Genomic DNA, 15,944 nt, shown 5'->3' on the forward strand with positions numbered 1-15,944 from the left:
ATCCAATGAAACTAAAACATTTATGGATAACCACTTTGCACCTGGGTTACATCTGGTTAACTGGCCTGTGTGAGGGGTTAAGCCTTTATATTGTGTCAGTTAGAGAGAGCGCAGTCATGGTTGAGTGGTGGCAACAAGCTCTCACAGACGTTTTTTTGTTGGGAACAATAAAATCCCATAGTTTTTTCTTTAAGGCTTGGCCTTCTTATTTTTGAGTGTTTCTTCTTTCACTACCAGAAGAACCCTGTCATATAAACATTGATCAATTCTTTTATGAACTCACTTTGATTTCTCCTCTGAAAGTCAGTCTGAATCAGTTACAAACTTGTGGGTTGTAGTTTTCCTATCAGACCACATGGAGGCAGTACAGTCCAGTACTCCACAGTGCAGTACAGAATATTTTTTGTTTGTTTTTTTTTAAGCTACATTTAATAATGCTATAGTGGATGCAATTTGTTATTCTCTGCTGCTTACGTTTTTTTTATAGTTCCTTAAATATGTAAATCACTTAATTCAAACTGAAAGAATAAGGTTTATGAGACAGAGGGTCACAGAAAATAACATTTTTTTTAATGTATGTGTTAGAAAACATGTTTTTATTAAAGCAAAAGTTAAACTCAAGGCTAAAGATCTCATGATCATTAGTTGAAAAAAAAAACTTCTTCAAGAACTAATTTTTCATTGAATGCTTTGATATAAGAAAACTGAAATACCAACATGAAAGGGGACAAAATTAAGCTAGAAAAAGAAAAAAATAAAGTTTGCAAAATAAACTATTTATATATGCTAATTTTGAGGTTTTTGGATCTGTCTTGTTTTAAACAAAGTAAAAGGAAACTACACAGATGTGATGTCATCATCCTTATGAGCAGCTAGAAAGAAAAGCTGTGGAGACTCGGACGTCCAGTACTGGTCCATCTGTCACTTTACTTTAATGGACGAATAGATCACTTCCCCTCCTTCCTTTTTCATCTGGAAGACAAACAAAGTTTTCAGCTTTTCAGCTGAAGACTTGAAGTGACTGCAGACTTCAGAAAACTACAGACAAATACCAGCAAATAACACAAGAGCCCAAATCATCACCGATAGCAGAAGATTCACACTGGACATCAAGCAACAAGCATTCAGTTTTATGTCAGAGACTTTCCAGACTCGTGAGTAGCTTAATACAAATACGGTTTATTTTGTAGCTCGCGTCTGGTATTTTTTCTGTTGCTTTTAAAGTTTAAAAAAAATACATAATTATTTATTTTTTTCTGTAAATATTCTTTCTGAAAGTATTCAAATGTAATTAACTATTGAACAATAACTTTCTATTAAGAGCTGCTGTAGGTACTGAGTCAAGAACTATAGTTTTATCAGATAACTGCTTCTCTGTGTTCAACCAACCCAGCAGTTCTGGACCTCATCAGACAAACATACATACTGTGATCTGAGAGGAAGTCTTTGATCTGGAATGGTTAACTGCAGCATACGTCGGGTCACTCTGAAATAAAACGCAGAGGAAAACTTGATTTCAAAAAAGACATTAATGAAGTTAAGTAGCTTGGTGAGAGCATTATTTGTCATGTATATGCAGATGATGTTTTAATTTTCCTAATAATTTAAAAGAAAGTAAATTTGAAGCTCTACTCTCATGAGAGTGAAATGCTACAAATGTTATCAAAACATCTTTTAACAAAATAAAAGAAATTTCACATTTTTTAAAGTACACTGAGAACAACATTACTATTTTTAGACAAATGTATTCATTTCTTTAGCTAATAAACACCAGATTTTTCTGGAGATACTCACATTTTGATGTGTTGGCTTTTGAAAGTCTGAAATAAAAAACAGTAGATTTTAGGAACCAACTGACCTTAGAAATGATTTGCTGTTGTCAGTACTAAGAAAATAGGTTTTTAGTTGCAACTATATAAAAGTACAGAACATAAAATATTTGATTTAATGTATAAGAAAACCAATTACAAAAAATGCACCCCTCATAGTTATGTCATGGGTTAGTTGTTGGTTTGGTTTAATTTAGTTAAGTTTATTAATTTACCAGAACAGTGTGAGAATACATTTAGCTTAAAAAAAAGATTCTTGCATCAGATTGTAGCTCAATAGCTAATTTCCACCTGTAGTCCTTTGCAAAAAACTATTTTATACCAAAACAAACCAGCAAACCAAATGGACAACGACTGGTTTTAGAAGAACTGCACGTTATGAGGTAAAATACTGCAAACATTCTGAGAAGAAAGATAAAAAGAACGATAAAACTGAACTTGTTCCTCTTTTCCGATCCTTGGCGGCTTTAGCTCTTCTGCTTCTAAAGAGAAGAACCGTGAAGACGACCAGCAGCACCAACACCACGCCGACTACAGCTCCAACCATGATGACTGTGCTGCTGCTGGAAGATTCTATAACAAATAATGATATTAAACTTTTATAATATACATTTATTGTCTATGCAGAGCACAGCTAGACATTTCTTACCTTTATATAAGTCATTAGTTAACATTAATTCAGAGCTAAGCTAAAAATAAATTGTGAGCAAAAAAAGAGGGAAAAAAATTCCATACAAAGATTTATAAATGTGTCCTGGAAAAGACAAACAAATGTGAGATGATTGTATTTAGTTAAAGCAAAGAACAAGTCATGGAGAGAAAGACAATAACCTCAAGGAATAAAACATGAATGTGAATTACATTGAAAAATAACTAGAAGAGTTTACAGGAAACGATATAATAAAATAAAGAGAAAAGTTAGGTAGAGATCCATCTCTGTGGATGAAGGAGAATGACTTTAGAAAAGGACGTGAGAAAACACAGAGAGAGTAAACACTGTGTATGATAAGAGGAGATGTTAGTCTAGAAATACATTAATAAAACTGAATTTGTGACAGAAGCCGTGTCAAGATTATTTTGTTTTTAACCACAGAATATTTGTGCAGCAAAAGATCTAAAGCAAATGTTACAATTTCCGATTTATGAACTAAAACAAGATTAAATATTTTTTATATAACAAAGAGAAATAAAACAGTTTTACCTGAAATGTCTAGAACATAGACGGCATCTATCTTCACTTTGTTTTCCTTAACAAACTTGCAGGTGAATCTTTTGTTGTTTCCACTCGGATGTTTCACAGTCAGAACAGAAACACAGTTTTTCTGTCTAGTAACCTTAAATTCAGCATTTTTATCAGTCAGCTCAGATCCTTTATGGTCCAGCCAGATGATGCTGTTCTTCTCACAGAGATCTTGTTCATAATAAGTCTTCATTGAGCATGTTAGCTGAACTCCTCCATGAATATCTGATGATGAAGAAACTAAAGAGAAACATTTTTTTTTAAAGTTAAAGATTCTATCATTTTTTCTATCTTAAGTTTAAACATTGATTTTTTTTTGTACAATCAGATCAGAATGTTGACATTTATGTAATCACAGAATTACAGAAGTTAAAAAACTCACTGCTCAAAACATGAAGAAATACGATGGTCTCTACTTTACCCGAGTTCCCGACCCTACAGGTGTAAAAACCAGCATCCTCATCAGTGATGTTTCTGATGAACAGAGAACAGTCACTGTTCACACTCAGTCTGGAAGCTCCAACTAAAGACTGTTTAATTTCTCTCACGCTCATGTTTTTAGTTGAAGATTGTCCTTCATTGGTTAGTCCTGTAGCGTTTACATAACTGTTGTACCAGGTAACATCAGAGCATTGGTCAGAAGATGCGTCAACATTACAATGTAAAAGAGCTTCTTCTCCAACTCTTTTGTAGAGGTCTATAATTTGTCCACTGATTCCTGCAGGAGAAAAAAGGAGAAAAAAAATTACAATCAATTACAAACAGAATCATTGACGAAAACTTCAGGTTTAAAAATAAAGAGAAGAAATCCACAGTCTGCACACACGTTTACTTTCCTCTGATATTTAACTCATTTAGATTTTTAACTCTGACATTTTCTAAGTAGAATAGTGAATGGAGATGAAACGTTTACCTTTCAACTAAAAATTTAAGTTATTTAAATAATTTACAGTTAATTTGTTTGTGCTTTTAGAAATTGTATGGAGGCAAGAAACAAACAAAATGACATTTAGATTATGTACAACATTTTAGGCATGAACAAACTGAGGCCATCTGCAACCGTTTGGATGTTTCTCTAAACTTATTTTTTAAGCCTTCAATGAGAAAAGACTTCTCATTTTAAATTCTTAAAACTAAAAATGTTTGGTTCCTAAAACATGATGTCGGTCATTTAAAATCAACTTCTGTAATCTGTAGTGGTTGTTCTTGCAAGTCTTCCTTTTATTCATTTCCTCATGTATTGTTTCTTCGTCAACAAAACATAAATTCTATTATTTTTATTACAGTTTAGAAGTTCTTCTAGTATTTAAGCAGATATAGTTGCAGATTTTGCAGTTAAATCAGAAAAAGTCAATTAAATATAATCAAGTTAATACAGTTTTACCAATGAACTTTTGACTTCTTTATCAGGTCAAACATACTTCAGCATCTTCACAACTAAACCGTTTAAATATGCATTTATGATGCATTTGTAACTTTTAAAATAACATTTTGGATTTGTTTTTTAATGATTTTTATTTAATACATCAATGTTTTTTTTTATCTTTCAGGGAAACTTTAAACTAAAATATATATTTTTAAATAACTAATTTAAACTATCTTTATTTTTACTAACAACCCACTTTTATAAAAAATATCTGTTATTAAAAAAAAAAACTTGTTATTTCTATAATAAACACACTATATGTGGTTAAAAAAATCATTAAAGTTAAAAATATTTTCCAAAACATTTGAAACAAATAATATTTTTACCTCCAGACTGAAGCATGAAAATAATGATGAATTCCAGTCGTAGAGTCATTCTGTCTTTGTTAGTCTTCCGCTGTAAATGTTCATTTCCTCTTTGACGATGATAAAGAAGAAAGCAAAGTCTTGGCTCCACCCACTCAATAATATTAGTGTCATTTTTGAGTGATATCAATCAAACTGAATGGAAAACTATAAAATTAGGGTAATGAAGTTAAAAATGAAAACAAAAAAGACATTTATCATCATCATATTTATAGATTAAAAATAGTTCAACGGTCGATCAGTTTGGGTTCATAAAAAGGAAGTCTTTTCATTTGCTGTCAGAAGTGAGTTAAAAAAGGAACTAATGTGTTTGTTCATTTCCTGTACTCACTAGATTCTTCTTAAACTGATCTGTGATGAACTTTATCCTTATTACTTTGTTCAGAAACTGTCTGGTTTTTATCCTTTATAACAAACTTAATATTTCATCACAAAGCAGCAGCTGATTGACTTATTATATGAACTAGTCTGTCCTCTTTTACTGCTATGCTCCATTCATTTAAAGGAAGAGTCTCCGTATTAGATATGAATTATGTTTATTACATGAAAATCCGAAATACTGTCATTAATTTTAATGTCATTTTTCTTTCTTTTTTAAATCTTGTTTTTGAGAAAACATATATACATTTATTCCATTTTGATTTGAGTTTGTTATTCCATATTATCAAACCAAATTATACTTGATAGAAATGTTAATTATTAAATATGTTTAGCTTGATTAATTTTAGTATTTTTATTAAAATATTAAATTTTCTTTTTTTATTATGTATTTTCAATCTCAGGTCTCTGCTCAATTACTGTGTAAAAATAATTAGAAATAGTTGCACACAAACTGCACAAAGGTTCTCCTAGAATACAGAAAACACTCAACAACATCAATAAACCAACTTGTCCTTGTGTAACTGTTGTGGTATGTGATGAACATGTGTGACCAAATCTGTATTTCTACTCTGAGGATCACAGCTGCACCTCAGTCTGCAGATACAAATGTAGACGTCTGTCTGTCACTGTTTACATGCAAATAAAACTCTAAAAGTTTCATTTTTGACTCTTGAGTCTTATTTAAATAAATGTAATGTTATATATGAAACTATAGATAAAAACTAACAGCATTTCTTTAGTCTGTTTTCAGTCTGGACACAGTTTTTTGTTGATCTCTTCACTTATTTCATTTATTTTATGGAAACAAACATGCTTACCAGACCAAATTCCCATATGTTGATAATTTCAGATCATATCTCTTCAGACCAGACGGCATCCATCCAAACCGATCAGGATCTCATCTGCTTGCCATAGACAACATGCATGAACGGTCAGATCAGAGCAAGTGACGATTTCTGAATTTGTTAGATGATGACGGTCAAATGTTCCATGTTGGAGTTAACTAAGACTTTTCAGGGCCGATACCATACTGGTCAATAACCAACATTTGTAACAAAAGTAAAAATATTGGTGTCAAAATTATTAAACAAAAAAATTCCAAGTTGTTTGAGTTTCTAAAATAAACCAAATGTTTTATTGGAAACAGATTTCAAATGTTATACAAAAAATATTTCTTGTGGTGTAGAATGGTATTTTAACCATCTATTTAAAATATTCTTAAGATAGAGTAAAGATCTAAAAATATAAATATGTTCCCTGGGCAGTGACGTTCGCTGCACTGGACAAACTCAGAAACTTCAGACAAACCCAATTGAGACCCACATTTCCTGCACACTTTCAAACCATATGGAGCCACTTGACCATGCAGGCTGAATTCCTGTACTTCAGGAGGGTGAATTTAAAATAGATGTTAAAAAGAACTTTGGTTTGATAATAATTTACATGAAACACACAATGATGGGATTATGACTGGAGGAAACTCTTTATCTGACTTCTAAAAAAGAATTGCTCTCATCATCATCATCATCAGAGTCTTCATCTCTACTTCCTTCTCTTTTAGGACTGAATGAGTCAATTCTCTTTGCTGCCACCTGCTGTCTGAAAGAGGAACTCCACATATTTACAGTTTGTGTAACCAGACAAAACAGCTGGAAAAGAAGAGGTTTTTAGTGCAAATATCAATATTTATCTGATGTCTTTTGACATTCATTGAAGTTCAACATGAAGTTGCATCCTGCTGAACACTTTAAGTTCCTTTTTGGAAAAAAACAATGTAATCTCCATTAAAGCTGTTAACTACATTTCCTGTGTCTACACTATTATCAAGCTGGCTGGTTATAAAGTTTACAAATTAAGCCATATTGGAGCCAAAAAAGCTGCTGTAGCTGATTTTCTTTTAAAAGGAAATACAGATAAATGAACACAGACAGAAAAGAAATGTGTAAAAAGTGGGGAAAAAACATATTGCTTAATTTTCATTCTTTTGCTTTCTGCATTTCTTCTTCACAGATCATTTTCATCACCATCATCAGTTCTTCTTCCTGAGGAGAAACAATTTAGATCATTCAGTCATTTCACTTCTAAAAGTGTAAATAATGATCAATATCGCCAACTTTAGCTACTCTCATGAGATCCCAAAATGACAAAGAATAAAAGAGTGAGTGTACTTGTTCTAGTTCTCTGCTCTTCATTCTCTTTGGTTCTCCTCCTGTACATGTAGATCAGAGCAGCAACCAAACCCAGAAACATCAACACCACCTTCACCACTGATCCAACCACGAGGATGAAGTTATGACCAGGAAGATCTGCAGATAAAAGATTTAACAACATCAAATAATATTTGTGTATGGATTTGACTTTCAAAACCTTGTGGATATAATAATAAAAAAAGTTTTACCTGGAAGGTCTAGAACATAGACAGCATCAATCTTCACTTTGTCGTCCTCAATAAACTGGCAGGTGAATCTTTTATTGTTTCCACTCTGATGTTTCACAGTCAGAACAGAAACACAGTTTGTTTGTCCTCTAAACTCAAACCAAACACCTTCACCAGTCAGATGAGATCCTCCCACATCCCTCCAGATGATGCTGTTCTCTTTACAGGGAATTATTTTATCATATCTATTCAGTGAACACTTTAATGTGAAACTTCCATTTTCTCTTGGATGAACTTCTGGTGGATCTGAAGAAACTGAAGAAAAACAAATAAGAAATATATAAATGTTTCTCTGATACATGTTTTTACAAGAAGATATTTTATTTACCTTTAAAGGGGCCATACCATGAACATTTTACTTTTTGAGATTTATATAACACTGTATTTTGATCCATTCATGCATTTAAGAGTAATCCTCTAAAAACCGTGAGCCTCTGGTCACACGCAAGATAGCGTCAGAATCAATATGTGGCTGGAAATTGAAACTTTAGCTGGTTGCATAGGCAGAAAAGTCTTAATCTTTAGAAAACTATTTCAAAATGATATTTTAAAACCTTTTCAGAACTATCAGCTTTTACATCTTTGCATGTGAATAAACTGGAACTGTTTTTTTCTCTGTGAATCAGCTGATCTGTAACAAGGAGGCCGAGACGTTGGGATCCATATGCAGCAAAGTTTAACGGCATAAAAAAAAAACAAGGCGGAATCAGAGTTCAGACAAAAGGTCAAACAAGGAGCAAGGCAGGGTGTCGGAAGAAACAGGCAGAAGTCCAAAACACAAAGAGGCAACAAGGAGTAAATGCTCAGAATTGTATGTGTACCAGAAACAATACTTCACACAGAGCAAAGTCCAGAGGGTGAATAAATACACCGAGGTTGATGAGGGTGATGAGAAGCAGCTGGTGATGATGAGGCAGGTTGCTGGCAGGTGAGAGCAGAGCAGGTTAAAATTCAGGCGAGGGCTCCCTCTGGTGGTCAGAGGTGGAGATGGATAGCTGATCCCTGACATGATCGGAGCCGCAAAGTGCATTTTCTTTTTCTCTGTGACAGAGAGTCCCAGAGACTTTCGGCTGGTGTAGCTTCAGGAATTGAGTTGTTTCCCTTCCGGGAAGGAAAAACTCACGAAAAATAACGAATATTTCATAAATAATTTGTTATTGTAGAGTTCCAAATGTAATATATGATCATATCCATGGATATACTTCACTCTTAAAGATGTAAGACAATCATGGTATGGCCCCTTTAAGAACACCGTATTCCAAATAAAAAGCACATTTGACCATTTTAGAAAATATTGAGACAAAATGTTTCATTCGTTTCAACTTTAAGTAAATAAAGTCAGATGATGATGATGAAGTCAAATAATATTATGCAAATAATATCAAAAATATATCAAGTACACACAAAGACATCTTCTCTGAAACTAAACCTACTCTTCTTGGCTCTTTCTTTGGGTTTCTTTTCTTGATTCTCTGACTATGTCTGGTCTAACTCCTGTTATTTTCTTTTAGAAGAGCATATGCTCTAGATTTGTGTAACCTCCCCTCATCTGAGAGGAAAAGTAACTCTAAACTTCACATAAATAAAGGAGACACTTCCCATCTATACTTGAATCTTGATATTAGAGAATTTAAATTAAATAAAAAAAACACATTTCAGTGTCTCTTCAATATTTGAGCTTCTTTTTGGATCAGATGACAATTCTGACATTCATGTAGTCACAGAATAACAGAAGTTAATATACTCACTGCTCAAAGTACTAAGAAACACGATGGCGTCATAAGTATTGCCATGTACAATCCGACAGACGTATCGACCAGTATCTTCATCATTGATGTTTCTGATGGTCAGAGAACAGTTTCTGCTCACACTCAGTCTGGAAGCTTGAATTGTATTATTTTTAACATATTTTCCGTTGTTTAGGGATTCTGTTTGAGGATGTTTATGTGTGTTGTACAGCCATAGAACATCCGAGCATTGGATAGAAGATCTATCAACACCACAATGTAAAACAAGGTCCTCTCCAACTCTTTTATAGAGATGTTTAGTTTCTCCACTGATTCCTGCAGGAGAAACAAGAAAAAAAAGAAAATTACAATCAGAATCACAAACAAAATAATAGTTAAAATTTCAGTTTTAGAAATTGGAGTAGAAATCCACAGTCTGCACACATGTTTACTTTCCTCTAACATCATTCAGATCTTTAACTCTGACATTTTCTAAATAGAATTCTAAATACAGATTTACTTTTCCCTCATAATTTGTTATAACCCATTAAAAATATTTTGACTGCTTATAATTTATTTATTTTTTTTAGAAATTGCATAGAGGAAGAAACAACATTTAGATTATTTAGAAGCTTTTAGGCATTAAAAAAACTGCTTATCTTTCTCTAAACTAGACGTTTTTTTTTTTTAAACCTTAAGACTTTAAATCCTTAACACAAAATTGGTTTGGGTCCTATAACATGAGGCCGGTCATTTAAAATCAACTTCTGAAATCTGAAATGTTGTTCTTGTCCTTACAAGTCTTCCTTGTATTCACTCTTAAATTCCATTCTGCAGTTATTCTAGTCTTTTAGCAGATGTTGTTGAAGATTTTGGAGAAGTCTTAAATCTCAAAAGTCCATTTTTTGTAATCAAGTTATTTCAGTTTTAGCAAATAAATGTTATCACTTTTCTTTACTAGGTTGAAATACTAAAGCATTTTCACAACTAAAAATGTCAGTATTTAAATATGAATTTTTGGAGCAGGTGCAATTTTAAAACTATTTGACTTTTTTCTGATGAAAGAAATGTTTTAACAGAATACATCAAAGTTCTTTTTTTCTTTGTCTGGAATATTTAAAGCATTATATATATATGAATACTTGTAATTTATATAGTAAACATACAATATGTGGCTAAAAAAACTATGTAAGTTAAAGGTTGAAATATTTTCCAAAAAAATTTAAACAAATAATATTTTTACCTCCAGACTGAAGCATGAACATAATAATTAATTCCAGTCGTAGAGTCATTCTGTCTCTGTTGGTCTCTCGCTTTAAATGTTCATTTCCTCTTTGGCGATGATTAAAAAGAAAGCCTTGGCTCCACCCACTCAATAATATTAGTGCCATTTTTTGTGATATCAAACAAAAGGAAGAATCACAGGTTATAACACTATAAAATAAGGTTTAAGAAGCTGAAAATGAAAACAAAAGACATTTATTGTTGTCATTATATTTATAGATAAAAAAAGAGTTCAACAGTTCATCAGTTTGGTTCCTTTATTTTTACTCAGACGTGTCATGAAGAGGAAATGATGTGTTTGTTCATTTCCTGTACTCAGAAGATGCTTCTTAAGCTGCTCTGTGATTAATTTTATCCACATTACTTTGTTCACAAAGCGTTTTTTGCAACAAACTTGATGCTTCATCAAAAAGCAGAAATACTGTTTTTATATGAACGAGTCCATCTTCTTTACCCCATTTGGTTCAGTTTTGTAAAGGAAGCCGCCTGGATCCAAAAATGAATTTATTTTCTTATTAAATGTACCATTAATATCAGAATCATTGTTCTTTTTCTTTCTCAAACCTTACTTTAAAAAATATGTATTATAAAAAGTTATTATTCGAGTTTGTTATTCCATATTATCAAACTAAATAATAGTTTATAGAAATGTTAGCCATTTCTAATGTTTAGCTAGATCAATTTTTATCATAGTTTAAAATGCTTTTTCCTCCTAGTTTCTGCTAAATTGCTGTGTAAAAATAAATGCACCCAAACTGCACAAAGTTTCTCCTAGAATACAGAAAACACTCTAGAACATGAATACACAAATGTGGCCTTATGTAACTACTGTGGTATTTAGCTAATATGTGTGTGACCAAATCTGTATTTATAGTTGGAGGATCGTGAGCTGCAGCTTAGTCTGAAGATACAAATGTAGACGTCTGTCACTGTTTGCCTGAAATTAAAACTCTTAAAGTTGTGCATTTGACTCTTGACTCTTAGTGAAATCTCTAACATCTCTAACAATCTCTAATCACAAACAGATACAAATCAACTGACATGTATGCATACAATTCAACACAAGTCATCGGTGTATCCTTCCTGTGTGCAAACCAAAAACTTTAAGTTTGTTCAAAGGTGAGTTGTTACCAGTGATCAGTTGTTTCTCTTGTGTTCTACTGTGGATGATGATGTTATACAGAGATTCAAGCAAAATGATTTAAATTAAAATTAGTTTAGCCCAAAGATTTTGCTTAACTAAGCTATGAGCTGCAGATCTCATAGCAGAGACTTAATCTCTACTTCCTTCTCTTTTAAGACTGAATGAGTCAATTCTCTTTGCTGCCACCTGCTGCCTGAAAGAGGAACTCCATATATTATAAAGCTTACGGTTGAAGCCAGATGTGAGCAAAAAAAGCTGCTAGAGCTGAAAATGTAAATAGAGACAAAGAAAAATTAATACAGAAAAAAATATGTACTCATTTAAATAAAAATATGTAAAAAGGGAAAAAAACATACTGCTTAATTTTCTTTCTTTTGCTCTAAGAAGAGTTTTTCTGCATTTCTTATTCTCATGTCATCTTCATCACCATCCACAGTTCTTCTTCCTGACAAGAAACAGTTTAGATCAATTAGCAATTTAACTTCTCAATTTGCAAATAATGATGAGTGTCAGCAACTTTAAATACTTTTAGGAGATGAGAGGAAAAGGCCACGACATCATCCAAAGATGATGAAGAGTTAAAGAGTGAGTGTACTTGTTCTAGTTCTCTGCTCTTCATTCTCTTTGGTTCTCCTCCTGTACATGTAGATCAGAGCAGCAACCAAACCCAGAAACATCAACACCACCTTCACCACTGATCCAACCATGAGGATGAAGTTATGAACAGGATGATCTGCAGATAAAAGAATTAACAAAACCAACTAAATATATGTGTATCTCTCTGTTAGATGTTTTCACAAGGAAACCTTTAGCTTTATGAACACCATGTTCCAAATAAAGAGCAGATTTATTTTCCAATCTTTATTTAGAATATTGAAAAGTTTCTGAAACATAACATTCAGATTCACCTCAGGCCAGTTTTGGATCTGTATCTCCATTCTCAAACATGTTCATAACGTCCATTTGTTGCAAGTGATTAACATAGAATATCCATCGTGACCACATCTTAAAGAATTTGGACAGCTGTGTCCGCAGTGAGTCGGGTAGTCTTCCATCTGACAGATTTCATTTACGACGTCTGTCCAATTGTCCAAGCTAGGTACGGTGGGGAGGAGCCAGTGTCCAATCAATGCTTTTTTACCAGCAGTTAGTATTCTGAATACATTTTCATTAATAGATTGTGTCTTACCTAAAATCAAACGAGTGAAATTACAGGGTATTGTTTTATTTAGTATGGATTCAATGTGTTTATGTATTTCCTTCCGAAATTATTTTTATAATGGGACAATCCCAAAATATGTGCTGGTCGCCCGTCTTTGTTGTTGGTATTTTCATAAAAAAATGTGTTGATTAATTAAATTTATGATTTTTTAAATTTATGAAATTGCACTTAAAACCTTCATTCTATGCTGTAAAAATAGTTCTTTAAACATTTTTGGGGTTTCCACGGCCAAATTAATCAAATTTCTCCTGATGGAATTTTCTGGTTTTGCATGATTTTATGTCCAGTGTGTGAATGCAACAGGGAAAAATGACAAAAAAATGGTAGTGTCACATAGGAGAGGTTGTACTGATTAAAATTATACCAAATAAAGTAAAAATACAGAGGTAGTTTCAAATGTAGACAGAGTTTTTGGCTCCAGGGGGTTAAAAGATACTTGTAAAATAATTTAGTTCAAGCAAAAATCTGCGAGATTCAGGGCCACCAGTATAATTGACCAGCTTTTTTTTTTTTTTTTCAAACTGATGTGTTTGGAAAATAGAAAATAATTTATTTTAGATAAAAAGGATAAATCACATTGAAATTGATTTTCAGGAAAATTATTATTATTAGACAAGATGGAGATCTCACGATCTTTATTGTTTTATAAGATAACATTGTTAAACTTTTATTTAAAACATTCTTATACAATGCGTTGTCTTCTGGGACCCGTTTTTGGAAACGTTGCTATTATAAAACTGATGTAACAAAATGAAAAGGAAAAAGTCAGAAAATGGATAAAATAGTTTGTAAAATGAACTACTTAAATATGTCTCATATTAAATATGAAGTTTTTGAATCTGTATCTAAAAAGAAACTGCAGACAGATGTGCTGTCCACATCCTTATCATCAGCTGGACAGAAGTTCTTGCTGAAAGGACGCAGCTGTGGTGACCTCGGACATCTCTGTCTGCTTCTTCTTCTGTCACTTCAGTCTAATGGAAGAATACGTCACCTCACCTTCTTCCTTTTTCATCTGGAAAGAAAAAAAAGTTTTCATCCACCACCAATTTGCATCCATTAAATCGTGTTAAGTTGAAATGATTGATGTCCACATCTATTTGTTACTACTTTTCTGTGTTCGAGTTCAAGTTATTGTGAACCAACCCAATAGTTTTATTAACATCAGGACCGAAACAGACAAAGTTACGTACTGTCATCGTGGAGGAAGCCTTTGATCTGGAATGGTTAACCACAGCGTACATCAAGTCACTCTCAGGCTCACTCTTTGGTTCACTCTTTGACTCACTCTGTCCATAAAGAGGGTATAAAACGTGATTTTTAAATTAGAGATTGGGGAAACTTTAGATCTATCAATGCATACACTTTTACTTTGTTTTTTAAACTTGTCTGGTCTAGCACCTGAGCTAGATGACTCAACTCATTGTTTTTTGACATACCGGATGTTTGTTTTTTGATGTGCTGGCTATTCCCTTTAACAAAATCGAGTCCCTAACCCTAAGGATATACGGAATGCGGTAACTGATCCTATACCGAGGGGACCCCTGATTATTAGTGTATGCACCTTTTCCCTGTCTGTGGCCTGCTGCCAAGCGTTCCTCGGGTTGGTACTGATTCGAGTCCGGAGGTCGTGGATCCCTGATTTAATGGGAACAGCCACCACGTCACAAAACGAAGAGTTGGGGACATCCAAAGCGTCAAAAACTGATGTGGAGGAGGCCCAAATCATGCATCCATCTATGACGAGTTGGGAGTAAAGATGCTATGACCACCACCCAGGAGGCCCCCGATCCCTGGCATGAACCAAGGCCACCTCCCGCCCAAGAGAGGGGGGTGAAACATGGGTTCTTGACAAGAGTGGTAAACATGGACTGACCAGACACCCCTCATGAGTAAAAATTTAAAATCACATTGCTCTCCTTTGACCCATCCTTTGGGGGATCGGAGTGCTGCAGACAAAGGCCAAATCCAAATTCTCCAGATTCCCCCTACCCCTACATTTAGCCCTCCAAATGGAGAGATTTGTAAAAATGATGTCTTGAAAATTCGGACGACACTTCCCCCTGATGATGGCATCACCATTCGCTGGCCATTAGCGTTAGCTTATCATCATTATATAACTTATGTAACTAATAAAAGTCATGCTTAAACAAAAAAGTCATTACTTACATTTAAATGTAACCTCCTGTCCTTCAGAGCACACCCATGAGAAAAAAAAAGAAAAGTGTTTCTCCGCCGCGACACAGTGCGACGTGGTTCACCCTAGATTTAAGTCCCTATATCCCTTAAAACGATTCCGGACACCACTAAAGCTTTAAATACTCCTTGAAATGGAGGGGTAGGGAGAAGCTGAAGGGAAGGGGAAGAATTTGGATTTGGCCAAAGCCAAAACTGTTTAATGCTGTTTCATTTGATATGACTCGACCGTGAATTTGAACTCATGACCTTTAAGTCTCAGGACAGACACTCTACCACAAGGCAACAACATTTGAGTAAGTTATATGTAGACGATTTGATTTACCAAATGAAAAAAATAAATGAATAAATAAGAGTTTACATGTATTCATGTTTTAATGAGAGTCAAATGCTGCAAATGTTAATTTTAGAATGAAGTTGATTCAGCCCACAATGTCTTTTAAAGTATGAAATAAAAGTCATGGTAGCAACAAACTGTAAATCATTAAGTACATTATTAAAAGTACACTATAAGAACTACATTTATAGTTTAAGAGAAATAGCTTTTGATTATACTAATTACACTGTGATTCCAATGATACTCACATTTTGATGTGTTGGCTTTTGAAAGTCTGAAAAAAAAATACGAAGATGCTGACCTTCTTAGTGATTATTTAATGTTAAGTGAAGCCAAGAAAGACTCATATCTACTTC

General features: G+C 33.4%; 1 protein-coding gene across 1 annotated transcript; it reads right to left on the bottom strand.

Moving 5' to 3' along the window:
- Nucleotides 1-411: 411 nt before the first annotated feature.
- Nucleotides 412-4,897, bottom strand: LOC112158151. The gene is made up of 7 exons (XM_036210601.1): nucleotides 4,822-4,897; nucleotides 3,452-3,787; nucleotides 3,031-3,309; nucleotides 2,268-2,402; nucleotides 1,795-1,820; nucleotides 1,427-1,486; nucleotides 412-972 (listed from the first exon to the last, which is right to left on the bottom strand). The coding sequence occupies exons 1-7, from the start codon at nucleotides 4,868-4,870 to the stop codon at nucleotides 922-924; spliced, it is 936 nt and encodes a 311-aa protein (XP_036066494.1). The 5' UTR covers nucleotides 4,871-4,897; the 3' UTR covers nucleotides 412-921.
- Nucleotides 4,898-15,944: the final 11,047 nt, after the last annotated feature.

The sequence above is a fragment of the Oryzias melastigma genome, linkage group LG24 (assembly GCF_002922805.2).
Source record: "Oryzias melastigma strain HK-1 linkage group LG24, ASM292280v2, whole genome shotgun sequence".
NCBI classification, from domain to species: domain Eukaryota; kingdom Metazoa; phylum Chordata; class Actinopteri; order Beloniformes; family Adrianichthyidae; genus Oryzias; species Oryzias melastigma.

What these genes read in the sequence shown, in the direction of transcription:
- LOC112158151 (XM_036210601.1), bottom strand. Translation starts at nt 4,870, where the DNA reads ATGACTCTACGACTGGAATTCATCATTATTTTCATGCTTCAGTCTGGA. An exon ending in ATTTCTTCATGTTTTGAGCA is followed by an intron (nt 3,310 to 3,451) that starts GTGAGTTTTTTA and finishes GTTTCTCTTTAG; the next exon opens with TTTCTTCATCATCAGATATT. An exon ending in AGACTTCCTCTCAGATCACA is followed by an intron (nt 973 to 1,426) that starts GTATGTATGTTT and finishes TTTGTCTTCCAG; the next exon opens with ATGAAAAAGGAAGGAGGGGA.